The following is a 14,555-nucleotide window of genomic DNA, read 5'->3' on the forward strand; positions in this document are numbered from 1 at the left end:
GTCTGCAGAGCTCTTTGGCGAGTGCTGGCTTAGAAAAACTGGTTTTGGACTTTAATACTCTCTGTGCTGATACCATGGGAAAAGCTCGGCTGTTCTCATATTGCTCTATTTTTCTAAAGATCCACCAATTCTATTACAAGGGATGTGCAGACACAGAATGAATATCCTTAATTTCACATGTCATACTAGCCATTTTTGTGAGGGGAGTAATCCTCTTTGGGGATTACATAAGCATTGATGTTTCCACCTTTTGACCTCTCCTTTCCACTGCTGCAGTCCAGACATAAAATGACTGAAATAAAAGATAGAAAACTCTTAACAGAAAAAGTTATTCCTAAGGGAGATTTTAATATTTTAGTTCCTCCAAGAAATGGTAATTGTATAAAGAATGGAATTATTTTTTTTTACTTGAATTCTTTCAAGAACTTTATGATTACTGAAACTTATAACTGAAAGAGAGAAGAGCAAACTGTATGAAGATAAACAATGTTGCTATTAATATTAATAGCAATAGCAGTTGTGGGCTTTTTCCAATTAGCATTATTTTAATACCAGGAGAATCACGGACTATATGAAGTACCCAGCCTAGCAGGTGTGGTCACACACTACTGAAGATACAGTCTCTTCTGGAAAAAAATACAATGCAGTTGATACAATTGCACAATTTTTTCTTAGCTGTTTCACCCTTTTGGTTCCTCTGGTACAAAGCTGTCTAATTGTCTTGGGTGGCCAAGAAGTAATATTTTTAACACAGGCAGTGCTTAACCAGTGCTATTACAGAGAGAAAGTGAGCAGATAAAAGGAAGCCTGAGTAATTTTTTAAAAAATTAAAAGTTTTGTAGGGGATTTAGATAAATGTCTACCACTAGAATTAACAGACGATATGTGTCTAAATCCCCTAGACTGCTTTGGAGAATTTCAGGCACAAAAAGAAAGCAGCAGTATGTAGCTTTAAGGATTAGATCAGAAAGGCTGAAAGTTTTCATTATTTCAGGGAGTATAGTTTCTCAGGGATACATACACATAAAATCAACACATGCACATGGTGAAACGTAATCTGTAGGACAATTTTAGTACTGCTTCAGTTGCAAGAATTCCTTCCAAAGCCAAATACTAACATAAAAAAAAAAGTGGGACATAATTATATTTACAGACAATTTTTCTATGTCAAAATGAAACACTTAGGACTAAAGTCTTGACATATATTACTCATCTGCAGAGTAAAACTTGGGAGTTTTTTATAATGACTAATGAAATATTTGGTCAGTGCAGTTATTGTTACAGCAAGCACAGTCTGTACCAGAAAAAGGAGCATCTTAGTGGCAAATGCATTAAGAGATCTAAATGAAGGTTTATCAGTAAATCAGGATACTGATTTTGAGGTATGAGGAAGAATATTTTCAATGTGAAAATTTAACCTGGCATCATTTATGACTGCGTATCTTGACTTCAGTGTATATTCTGGTTTTGAGAAAGATTGACAGCTTATATACAAAGCAGAACTCATTTTGGAAGAGATTGCTTCAGATAAACACAGACATTTGTTCATCCCACTGTTCTGCATCAAGATGTCATCAGTTAAGGAGGACACTGGTATTGGAATCTGAAGAAGAAGAACCATCTTTGTCATAGAAAATTACATGCATATCCACACAGAGATATCTTTTTTGTTCAAGTGCTTGCTTGATGCATCTATGAAAGACAGGATTGGCCCTCCTGGAGTAATAATATTTGTGGGGACAGCCAATATATAAGTCTTTTAGAAAGACTGGACAAATTAACATTTTCCACATAGCTGCCAGGCTATCACACTGCCTAAGGTCCAGCTGCTGCCTTGCACAGCCATGTGTGACACCAGCCAGGGGTCACTGCATGTCCCCCTCCTGGCTAGTAATACACACTCCAAGCACAGTGCACACCTGACAGCGCTGGGGCAGTTTGGCAGCCCTGGATCTGCACCCACCTACCGCCTTCTGCTGAGCTCAGCTGCTACATGGGACTGGAAGGGTTTCTGTTTTAGAGAAGTCATTGCTTCCCAAAGCATTTTATCCCATCAGGTCATAACCAGGCAGTTCCATGATATCCTGAACATCCCGCAGGCACAAGGAGAAACACGTGAAAAGCGTGACCATTGGGTTAGGCTTTGCTCCCTCTTATTGCCTCTCTAATTTTTTTTTTCAAAGAATAGGCTTTTTTTAATTATACTTGATGTGAACTTGAATATTAAAGCTGCTTAGAAATATGAAATAATAAAAGTAGGGAAACACTTTCCTCATCAATCTTAGCTGGAGTTTTCCCTGAACAAATAAGATTTGAGACATGCCTTTGGAAGCTGTGCAACTCTTTATTTCCCATTAGGTATTAACTTTCACTGGGAGCTCTGTTATTTTTCTTTGCCACTTAATTTGTGTTTAACCAAATTTGTGCAAAAATGTAGAATAAGTAAAAAGGAGACTTTCTGACTCTCTCCGTTCTATTCTGAAGACAATCGCCTGCTTATTAAGAAATCTCTCTTATTATAACTCTTCAAACCAGAAGTTCTTTCTGCAACCTCATATAATTTTTTTTTAATGCCTTGGATTGAAAAAATTACATGGTTTAAAATTACAAGAGTGATCCTGTAAAATATTATCTTTTTATGTGTAGTCTGGCATTAGTACTTCTCCTCAGATGGTAAAAATAAAAGTGGCGAGTTCTTTTTAGTTTTCACCTTGGTCAACTGGCTATTAACACATCATATCTCCTGAGCCTGTAAAAAGTTATATGCAAAATGTCCTCGAGTTAACAGTGTCAAGCATCCAAGGTTATGTCCCTTCTGAATAAAATTACCCTCTCAGGAAGAAAGGAAATATTAGGATTACTGTGTCTGTGTGTATCTGACAGCTGAATAGGTTGATGTCAGTTTATCTGCCAGACATTCTGCAATATTACAAGACCTGTTGCTCTGAACTCATAGAATCACAAAAGAGCTCAGGTTGGCAGGGAGCTCTGGAGGTCATCTGGTCCAGCCCCCTGCTTAAGCAAGGCCACCTAGAGGCAGTTGCCTGGGACCGTGTCCAGATGTTTTTCTGAATGGCTTCAAGACTGGAGACTTTACAGCCTCTCTGGGCAACCTGTGCTAGTGTTCAGTCCCCCTCACAAGTGAAGAAGCAACTCCTGCTGTTCTGCAAAAGTCCTGTGTTTCAGTTGTTGCCTGTTGCCTCTGGTCCTGCCTTACCTTTGCTGTTATGTGCAGTTGGTAATGCAGTGTTGTCACCACAAGTGGCTTTCCCTTAGTTTTGCCAAACCCTTAAAAATAATTTTTTCATTCATATGATCCTTTAAAAAAATATTATCATTACTTACATAGGCAATACCTATCTTTTAAAACCAGGAAACAAGATTTACTTCATTTCTTCTGGCAACACAATGGCTTACAGTGGAACAGATTGCACACCTGCTCTGGGCCTTGCACCAGAGTCTTCTGTCTTGCACCCAGTCTTCTGTCTCAGTTCCTTTACAGGCTTTATGAACTCCCTCATCTGCTTTAATGAGAGGATGGCAAACTTCCTTTTCCACACTGTTGCTGATACAGACCAGAATGCTCTTGGCCTTCTTGGCCACCTGGACGTACACTGGATCATGTTCAGCCACTGCCAAGAAGCACCCCCAGGTTCTTTTTTACAGCCTCTCTGTCCCCAGCCTGTGGCACTGCCTGGGGTTGTGATCCAAGGACAAGATGCATTAAGTACCTCAGCCTTTTCCTCATCCCCTATCACTGTGTTTCTCCCTGCATCCAATAAAGGATTGAGAGTCTCCTTAGCCTTCTTTTTATTGGTGCTGTATTTATAGAAACATTTTTGTTCTCTTTTACAGCAGTAGCCAGACTAAGTTCTAGGTGGACTTTGGCCCTTCTGATTTTCTCCTTGACATCTCAGAACATCCATGTAGTCCTCCCATGCTCTCTTCTCTGAAGGAGAGGGAAAAACTCTGTTCAATTTTTCCTGAGCTCCAGTTTTGTTCAGCCAGGCGGCTGCTTTTTCCCACTGGCTCATCTTTTAACCTACAGGGATGACTTGTTCCTCTCAGCAACTGGAACAAGCTTTTAAGATTTCCTACTTGAACAATGTCTATCCTTCCTGGAGTTTTTTGCCCTTCAGTACTGTCTCCCAAGGTACCCTGTGAAACAATCTCCCTTAGAGCCCAGAGTTTGTCCTCTGCAAGTCCAAGGTAGCAGTTCTGCTGAGCCTCCTCCTTTCTTACCCTTTGTAACATGAGGAGCAAGTGCTGCTCTGTTGAGGTCAGTGGCAGTCTCATGAAATTATCGCATTTGGCTTGTTCTTTCTATCACCTCTCCTTTCTGTTCCATGTTTGATCATGCTCAGCAGGGAATGAGGAGCTCTTTGGTTAGACTGCTGAATGTCCCTGCCTGTGATCCCAAATATACAGGTACAATACCCATGTGAATGGTGTTTATGGGTCATTGGACTGATCTCTTGAGATAGGCTAGATGCTATCTCAGTCTTTGTTCCTTAGACAAGCAACTGCATTTATTTTTTTCATTCCATGCAAGGGAAATCTGACTCTCATAGGAGCAAGAGCTCCATTAAGTAAATTATTAGATAAGGAAACTGAAAACATAAAAGGGACCATTTTAGATACAAGGTCAGTGCAGCTGCTTCAAAGAGTAGTATGAGAAAGAGTTTCAAGCTCCTTACAATCCAGACTCTTGAAGATAATGAGTAATTATTTTTTAAAGCAGCAGACATCTAGGTTATCAGTCTTCTCTTATCAGGCAAGGACATATTGTGGGTTCCTTGCCAAACTTTTTTGATGACTCTAGTTATTTATGTATTAACCCTTTGAAGTTTCATCAGGCTGTTTCAGGAGAAAGTTTTCTTGGATTACAGTGAAAAGGCTTTCATTTTCTCCAAAATATAGTAGTATTATGAATCTTTATGTGATAGGATGCAGAAGACCACTTATAACTTATAAGAAGAACACTTATACTATGTAATCAACAAAGTTAATTTTTTTAATAACCAGTGCTTTATTCTGTCAGGAATTCCAATACTTTGTTCTGTCAAGAATTCTTACCTGGGTAGAAGCACCTCATAAATGAGGCAGCATCAATTGTTAAAGGGAGATGTACCGGCTCTAGAGGACAGAAGATAAAATTGAATGGAGAGGACGGTATTTAAAAAGCAAAACCTGCTGCTGCAAGCACTTGTAACACAGACATCAGGAGGAAATTAGCATGGCCATCTCTGTGTGGAATGGGAGCACAGTAGTTCATAGTGTTTTCATGTTCAAGGTAATCCCTTACAATAAGCAGTTTTCTTCCCGTGAGATGTGTCACTTTTGTCCCAAATCTTTTCTTTTTTAATTATATTGGTTACAATTTTTGGAAAACTGATAGTAAAAGTTCTCAGATCATTTTGGAAATACAATACCTACTTGTACTGGAGAACCAAGAATGATGAGGTTCAGAGGCAGTTCCTTATCAATTTTGCCTTCCTGTTTAAGATAACTTCTGTTAACACTGTTTTATTTTTTAATAACTTCTGTTAACGCTGTTTTATTACCTTTGTATCTTTACCCACTGGATCTTTTTCTTTTCTCTTTAAGCTTGACTAAGGTTTTGGAGCAAGAGAAGAGTAACCAGTTAATACTTTTCTCTTGTCCCAGCACAAAGATATAGAGGACTTGCTAGTAGTATACTAGATAGGATAATTTCTGAGAACAGAACACTGCAATCAGGGGGCAGAAAGTCCTTGGGAAGTCTCTTTCTGCTCTCTTCAGAAACTGCAGAAAGTTAAACAAGATTTCAGAGCTTTGCTCTCTGTCAGGTCATGTGACTTCTTAGGGATCCCAACAGAGTTATTTGGTTAAAGTAGATCTGTAATTTTCAAATTTAAAAATATTTTCTTTTTTTCTGAGAAGTATATTACATTAAGTCTGATCAGACAGAGAGGAACATTAATTATTCATTGATCTTTGACTATTCAACATGCAGTTCTCTTTCATGGTCTGCTATTTTACTTTGTTAGCATGGACTCTTTCTAGGCCTTTCCTAGCAGATCTCAAGTCTCTCTAATCTTCCTGGTAGTCTGGTTTGCTGAGTAATTTAGTTTGCTTTGTCATGCCTGCTCCCCTGATTTAGCTTTCATGTTGTAGTTTACGTCTGAGTAGTTCTCTTTAGTATTCAGTAACTCGGTAGTCTTTGGGTCACAGTGTTGAACTGTACCAGTACAATCCAAATTCTAGTCAAAGCTGAAGTATGGGATGAAATATTCTGCAGATGCTTCAGGAGCACTGGTGTCAATGGCAGGAAAGTGAATCTGTTCAAAATGTCAAGTGTATACAGTTGTTGGTATTTCTTGCATTTTGTGGGGGGAATTTATTTTGGTAGTTTTCTTCTTTCTCATTTTGTGATGGAAATTTCTTCATTGTTCAGTTTGGTCTCCTCTGTTGCTGCTTCATAGGGAAATAAAGAAAACCATATGAAACACCAAAAGGAGTTAAGCGAATAAGTGGTTTCAATTTTTATGAAAAATATAAATTAGTTTTACCTAGAGTAATTACTCTTTTCTTGAGTTTCAGCCTAATATAATCTTAAATCCCTAGAGGCATTCACTTGTGCAGACGGTATCTGACAAACAAAAAAATAATTTGCAGGTTTACTCTATTTTTCTACCCAATTACTGTGATGAAAATAAAAAGGGAGCTACTAATGAAAGCAGACATAGAGCTCTACTGTGTACTTTCAAAGTGATGTGTAGTAGTTATGCCCCCCAAATTCTATTATTGGTAGAGTGTATTCATGCACAGACTCGGGCTCCTGTGCCTGTCTCTGATAATTTAGCCTCAGTCTGATGCAACAACAATGATTTTATTTTATTTTCTAGCTGCTTGTTCCCGCTAAAGTGTTTGCTGTTCCCACAGGAATGCTTTTGCTTTACAAACTGAACAGCTATTTGATCGTTGACACTGCCACTGATTTGTGCAGTAACAGCATGATTAAGCATATTAGCAGAGTGCCTCATTTACTTACTGATAGGCAACAAACCCTTTGTCCTTTTTCTTTTTTATGATTTTTCATCTCTTCACTTTTATACTTCACTGAGCTCGTATCAGCAGTTGACCCCCAATGTGGAAATGGAGGCACCACACGATGGCTTTAGGCAAATGGAAGGATCATCAGTGTACACTGATGGCTGAATCAATTTCTCCATTCTCTGCAAGAATGAAATAGCTTTTTGAGGCACCTCAATTTGAGCTTTCCTGAAATCCGCATAGCGCAGCGTAATTGCTTGCAGAGACTGTCCTAATTGGCAGCTTAAGGAAAGAGAACCAGACAGTTCATACCACTTTCCACATGGAAAGTTCTCCAGAGACCCTTGAAACAATTAAAAGCATTTCTCTCTTTCTGCCTAAGGTTCATGATTTGAAACAGCAGATAAAATGATAGCAAATCACACATTGAGGAGTCCGTGAACTCTTCCCAAAGTGGATGACATCCTCTGGAAAAAGACAGCTTGGGAAGGAGAGGAGTACACAGGGGAGAGGAGAGGTTTCATACATAACTTTTCTGTAGTCCTCCTCCCATTGATTTATGTATGTATGTGTGCATATATGCATCTGCAAAACATTATATCTGGATCTTTCCCCTGTGAAAGCTTTGGAGCTCTGTTTTTTACTGTTGTAATCAAATTAACTGGTTCATTACAGATCCTGAAGGGTTGTATGTCATTTATTTGGTAAGGAGGTTTATATTTTCTCTTTTTTTCATACTGAGTTATTTCAGTGTTTCTCCTACAATGTCTCCTACTCTCCCTAGGCTTAAAAGCAAAACATTCCCTAATTTGTTCCTCTTAAACTTTTGGGTTGGAATGGGTAATGAAAATACTACATCCCAAGAAGTCTGTTGTAAACCTGACTTTATGAAACAAGTGCTTATGTTTTCTCTTGGTAGGTGGCTAAAAAAAATCAAAGAAAACTGTTTACTGAGGTTTTCATATGGAGGGTTTTTAAATATAGTGAATAATCTAAAGGATTATTTTTGATTCTCCTTGGTAATGAATAGACATAGATAATTTTTTTTTGTCTCAAAACAAACACCCCCACTGGTTCCCTGTGTAGCCCATCCTAGAAATGCTACATCTGTGGTGTACTTCTGCAATGAACAACAGCATCTTTCAGAATACTCTCAGCTAGCCTGAACTCTCACCTCAACCAGACAGGCTCACTTCTTTCTCAAAATATTCTCACTGCTATCTTGAACTCTCACGCTGGCAGTCACCTTGTAATCACAGCAGACACAACAGATGCTTCCCCTGGGAGAGATGTACAAAATACAGCATTTTTTAAGTGCAGGGAGGTGTTGCTCGTTTCCCAGCTGCAGGTGAGAATGAATCTACCTGGCAGGTAAATACATATTTATTAAGCCAGGAAGGTTAGAAATATCAGTTTGTTATTTCCGTAGCATCCTTTATATTTAATATCCCATTAAAATTAATGTATGGGAAAGAAACTTTTTCACAAAATACTTCCTGTTAAAACTCATTGATCCTTAAGAACTGTTTTAGTTTTTTATCTGATGATCATCCTGTACACTGGTTCTAGAGAAGAGACTGGAGGAGAGAACATAGAATAAGATTAATGAAGATTCCTGCTATCATTTATCTCCCCTAAGCTGTTTGCTTTGCAGCACAAAATGTCAGCACATTTATGTTTTAGATACATTATTATGCCCAGGGATGCTGAGAACCCCTTGTCCAACTGAACTGACTAGATAGCTTATCATAACCATTACCACTTTCATCTTCAGCAAGTCCAGCCAACTAGCTTTTGTTATGCATAGTTACTATAGAGAAAAATTAATAAAAAAATACACTTTAAATTCTGGTTTGTTTTCCTTTTTTTCAATTTCCCCTGAATCATATCACCTGGGATGAATTTGTACTACAGACATTGCAGCACTGTAGTTTTTGTCTATCTCCACATCTACCGGTTTTATCATAAATATATATTCTGGTTTTTGCTATTCAGGGCATATATCTTCTATAAATAGATGCTTTTAAAGTGAGCTCTTCAGCTGTGGTAAGTAGAGGCCATATGCAGGGGTTAAGCATGGTCTGCTGACAGTGAATGTGCTAACCTTTTTTTTTTTACTGTGCCTGGCTATGGAGTAATGCTATTGCAATATAATTATTCTTTGCAGTGGGATGTCTTTGTCAAAAGAGAAGAGCCATCTATATCTTTCACCCCTTTATGTGGTGGGAGCCCCAAGTTGTGCAGCTCTGGACGGATCTCCTACTCACAGCACACTTCACAGATCCATTGTTCACTGGCATGATAACCTTTAGAGCTCCTAAAGGTTTTTTAGAAGTAAACAACTCCATTCATCATTTCTGCTGTCAAATGAAAAGGATGTTTGCATGAGAACATACTGCTCGCTTTGATACAAAGACAAGGCCATGCCAGTGGTGCCATGACCAGCTGTCAAGTGGGAGATGCCTACAGGCTTCTCTGATAGAATTAGCCACTGGTTTTATCCTGCAGCCTCGTGATACCTGCAGCCTGGCGCAGCACAGGCACACACTGCCCTCAGGTCAGCTCTTGAAGGAATGACTAACACTTCAATGTACAATAGTATTCCAGTTAGGATCAATACAGCTGCCAAAACCAGGAATGTAGTTATCCTCAGTTTTCCTTCTGAACGAGTTAACAATCACAAAAGAAATTATAATTGTGTTTTCATGTTTTTAGACTGAATCATTCCGGTAACAACAAAGAATACTCAGACCTCTTGAACTTGCATTGCAATACAAATACATATTTTGTAAAATAAATATTGTTAGTTTAGCAGTAAACAAGCATCATTAGATGTTGCATACAAAACATTGGTGAAAAGTAAGTTTTCTGCAGACTTGGACCATGAAAATGTAACCAGGTGTGCTGGGAGAAACTTCAATTCATCATTTAATTTCTCTGTCCCCATAAAAAAATGAGTGCTGATTGCTAAATCAAGTGGTTGCCTAGCATCATCAATGCAATTATTTCCACTCCTTTAAAATTTACATCCAGATAGCCCTTACTGTTAGCCCTTACTCTGTTGTGAGGTCAGATGCCTCACTGCCTGTGGTGGATTCCTCACTTTGCTCCCTCTCTCTCCCATGTGTTCGCAGTGGTCAGTGTACATCCGCGCTGCCGTCCGCAAAGAGAAAGGATTGCCCATCCTGGTGGAGCTGCTCCGGATAGACAATGACCGGGTGGTGTGTGCAGTTGCTACAGCTTTACGAAACATGGCCTTAGATGTCAGAAATAAAGAGTTAATAGGTATGTTCTTTCCAAACAATCTATATATACTGTGGGTTTGGGGATTTCTTTTTTTCCAGTTTGTAGCAGAATGAGCGCAATGAAAATTATTCTCACATTTCTAGAACAATTTCTTTAATTTTTTCTCTAGTGTGTCATATTCAGATTTTATGGGACAGCTTGCTAATATATATCAAGGAATTGTTAAATTAATTAAACATTATGCAATGTTTCTTGGTCTCTCAGGCTGTAATCTCTGTAAGAAAAGCAATGACTTTGTTCTACTTAGCATTTCATTCTTAGGCTGGCAGTAGCACCTTCATCTTCCACATCAAGGATCCAAGCAGAGCATCCCCTCCTGATTCTCAGATTACCTATTGCAAGTAATTTTGGAGTCATGGAGTAACAAGTCATAAAAATTTTAAGAAGGTTACAGGAATTACTGAGCAGATTAGTAGCTCCAGCAAGAGAACTGGGAGACTCTTGCTTCACAAATACACTGTTAAGGAAAAGGACAAGAATTTATTTAAATCAATATTGCCTCTGAATTCTGATCATACAGGAAGCACACATCTGGGGGTTTTATTAGTACAGGCTTTTGTTGGGGTTGTTTAGCTGAAATTCATCCAAACACTGTGGGTCATTGAGCTTTTATTTTCATATTCTGTCTTTGAAAAATAATCACTTCCTTGATTTTTAACTATTTCAACAATCATAACCAAATTATTTCTACTTCTGTACATTAAGAGCTTATTTTCTGTTAATTTTCCTAACTTGTTGATTTGTTATCATTACAGCATATTTCTTCTCTGCTTTTAATTACAGAATTATATAAATCGATCCTATGATCATAATGTTGATTATTTGCATCCAGTGCTATCTTAGGGTTAATGTGTTTTTTACAGCAGTGCTCTGCAAGTTGTTAAAACATGGCCGTCACTCCTCTTATATTGAGAGGAATGTCTTATTGTACTAATGTTCCCGGATCTGCAAATTTCATTTAGGAATGTAACACTAAACATTTAAAATTGAGCTGTTTTACTCTGATGTGCCATTCAAAATACTGATAAAATTATGGATAGTAAATTTGCACAACCTCAACATTTTAGTATTTTATGAAATTCTTAAATAACACATCTTAAAAGCAAATATAAAAATAGATAAAAGGTAAAAAATGTGGGAAGAGTCTGTTGAATAAAATTCTTAAATAACACGTCTTAAAAGCAATATAAAATAGATAAAAGGTAAAAAATGTGGGAAGAGTCTGTTGAATATAATGACCTAATATATTTATTTATGTAGCCAGCTAATAATAACTGTGGAGTGCTGCTCCTCTTTATGTTATTTGTAGGGTTATTGTGAGATGTTGTACTTCATAATTGCAATAGTAATTTGCTGCAGCTTAAAAACAGTCCAAACATGCCAATATGACAGGGGAGTTATGATTATAATTCTTGAACCATTTCAGCTGTGATCTTTGTATGTTCATTTCTTTGGCTTTCATCATTGAACTTCAAAGAAGCAGTAATAGCGGTCATTACTGCTCTTGTTCTCTAGTATTTCTTAGCAAATAGGGCCTATCATAGGGCTGATTTTTAGAAATGCTAAACATCAGCAGTGGTCAAGGATTTCAACTCATGTTGTAGTCCATCCATTTTTGTGATATTGCATTTCTGTGGATTGTATATGTATTGCAGGATGCCTTAGCTGTTGTTATGCAAAGGAAGCCTCAAAAGGAGCTTGTGCTTTATCAGGGTAATTCCTCAAGCACCCTCCTGCCTAGGCAAAATCAACATGCTATTTGTCTTTTCTCTTTCTGATTTTTGTTAGTGCATCAGAATTTTCCCCATAAAATAACCTTTCCTGAAGGAGAATTTTTCAACTGTATATAAAGTTACATAGCTAGAAATGAGTCAGTTGGGGGGTTTTTAATGCCTTTAGAAAGCTTTCTTTTCAGTGGTGCTGTCGTTCCATTCCCAGCTGACATTTTTTTACTGAAATGTGCCAGAGAATGATATATTTAATTCTGCTGCCAAGCAGCCCATAAATCAGTATTGAGGAACGTGGAAAATATATTAGAAAGCTTGCTAAAATCCAGACTCACCTGTACTGTGCTACAAAACAAACAGAAAGACCCTTTTCTCAGTGGCTAGAAGTTTCATACTAGACTTTATTGAATTGGCCAATCTGTTTTGTTTTTCACACACATCTATCAGCTATGATGTTATATTGCTACAGGTTGGTGAGAGGCTTCTCTTATAATTTAGCTGAGCCATCCCCATAGCAACATTTTCTTTATTTATTGTGAGATTTTCTTCCTGGGTTCCATTTCAGGCATGCTCCATGTCTTTAAAAGGACCTTCTCTTTTCTCCTTCTTTGTTGCTTTTGAATTGTACCATGTGAACCTTGGCCGAGACAGGCATATTCATCCTCCTCCTTCCCAAAATTCATCTGCACTCAAAAACATGATAAATCTGGCCTACTTAGTACTGGAACAGATAATGCAACACCCTGTTTTCTCTCCTTGAACACCCTGCTCAGGTGCATTCCTGGTCACAGGTTAGACTACATTAATTTTCTCTTGACTTCCAGGACCCTTGTTTGCATAAAGTAGTACACAGTCTTTGTTGCTTCCCAAGAGGGTGCCCAAGGGTGTTTCTTAGCCTTTTCTCTCTCCCAGCTGAGGGAAAGATCCACTACTGGTATTGCCTGTTTTGTTCTTCCTTAGTTTCACTAATCTAGGCTGCACAGCATCCCTGTGTCCCTCTGGTACCGCATTTTTCCACTTCTATTCATGTGCTCAGCGTTTTGGAAGGCTTCTTTTCCTTCCTTGAAGCAGATTCTGTCTCTACTAAACTTCTCCATGGGTCCATTAGCTTCTCCCCCCACCCCCAGTAGATGTCACTGAGCTGACAAAAATCACTTTTATTTGCTTTTGACTGTTCACTCAGGCAAAAGAAAATCACTTTTATCCCACAATCCTCTAAAAGCTGTGATGGTGACCTTTGTGCAGTTATGTCATTCCCATGATCTTTCCCTCTTCTTCATCTGTCCCTTTCTCTCAAAAAAAAAAAAAAGGTGAGTAAGGGAAAGTATAATAACAAACCCACCATTCTGTGTTCTTCAGAAATATACTGGTGCCTTAGTTTGAGGATATGACATTATTCTCTTTCTGCTGGGAATGCAGTTTTTGACTTGAGGATTACCTGCAGACCTCTTGCTTCTGGTGGTGCCAGTCAGGCCAGCACCTCACACCAAAGCTGTCCCACTGTCTCCCCTAAAGTGAGTGCACCTACAAACTTCCATTCTCTGAAGCCACATTTTGTTGGCATGGTATCAGAAATTGCTAACTCAAATATAGTTTCTTTTCTTTAATTAGAAGAAACTTGGATCAGCTGGATGGGGCAGAAAGGCTTGAAAGTAAAACCATCTCCTATAAACAGCATCTTTACAGAATGAATTGTTTCCTTGCAGTCTGCCCCAGCAACCTTCAATGGCTTTCTGCTTCAAACACCTTCCACAGAGTCCTCTAGACTTTTCGAGAACTCTCTGTGGGTTACCTGAGCCTGCCCTGTACACTTGTGTCCTCAGGAGTCTCCCAGCCAGCGCTGGTGCAGCAGCCTCCCTTCTCTACCCACTCTACATGTGAGAAGGTTTCCAAATCAGGATTCCCCATTCAGTCCTGGGAAAGAAGCCAGCTTCATCTTTCTTCTATCTGAAAGACAGACAGCATTTTCCTCTCTGCTGCTATCCCAACCTCTTTAACAAAAGAGATTATGCATTGAACAGTTAATTGAAAAATGATGTGACTTGTTAGTCTACCTAAACAAGCAGGTACAGACTATCCCTGTCTGAAATTTTTGGAGGATGACTAACTTTAAAATTTGAGTTTTCCTTGTTCCTGTGTATGCACGGCATTTACATTTTATTTTAAATGGAAATTAACTGTGGTATTTTAAAGTGCAATAGGTGGTCTTTCAAACAAGTTAAGCTGATTTTTCTAGCTGCCCCAGATGAGAAATTTGTCACTATTCATGTACTGCAAAATATGTACAATATAGGATTTTTCCTCTTGAAGGAAAATTTGGAATTTGTATTATTACTGTTCACTGTTAAGTCCACAGAGTACGGGCTTAGGAGAGAAAGGAAGTAAAGTGTATGCTTTACTTCCTTTTCAATGCATAGTTTTGTTCTTTAAGTCTTTCTGCAACTTTCATTTTATCCTGGAGAGAAAGGAAGTATAGTGTATAAAACT

At 38.4% G+C, this 14,555-nt stretch overlaps 1 protein-coding gene across 6 annotated transcripts in view; it reads left to right on the forward strand.

The window, feature by feature from the left end:
* The window catches only part of CTNND2 (catenin delta 2), a 646,153-nt gene that overhangs the window by 563,161 nt on the left and 68,437 nt on the right, over positions 1-14,555 (forward strand). For all 6 annotated transcript variants that reach the window (XM_039714844.1, XM_039714847.1, XM_039714842.1 and 3 more), the window contains one exon: positions 10,170-10,320. In XM_039714844.1, coding sequence (XP_039570778.1) covers positions 10,170-10,320 — 151 coding nt within the window. The remainder of the gene's footprint in view (positions 1-10,169; positions 10,321-14,555) is intronic.

The sequence above is a fragment of the Passer montanus genome, unplaced genomic scaffold, assembly GCF_014805655.1.
Source record: "Passer montanus isolate IOZ18808 unplaced genomic scaffold, ASM1480565v1 scaffold31, whole genome shotgun sequence".
In the NCBI taxonomy this organism is placed as follows: Eukaryota; Metazoa; Chordata; class Aves; order Passeriformes; family Passeridae; genus Passer; species Passer montanus.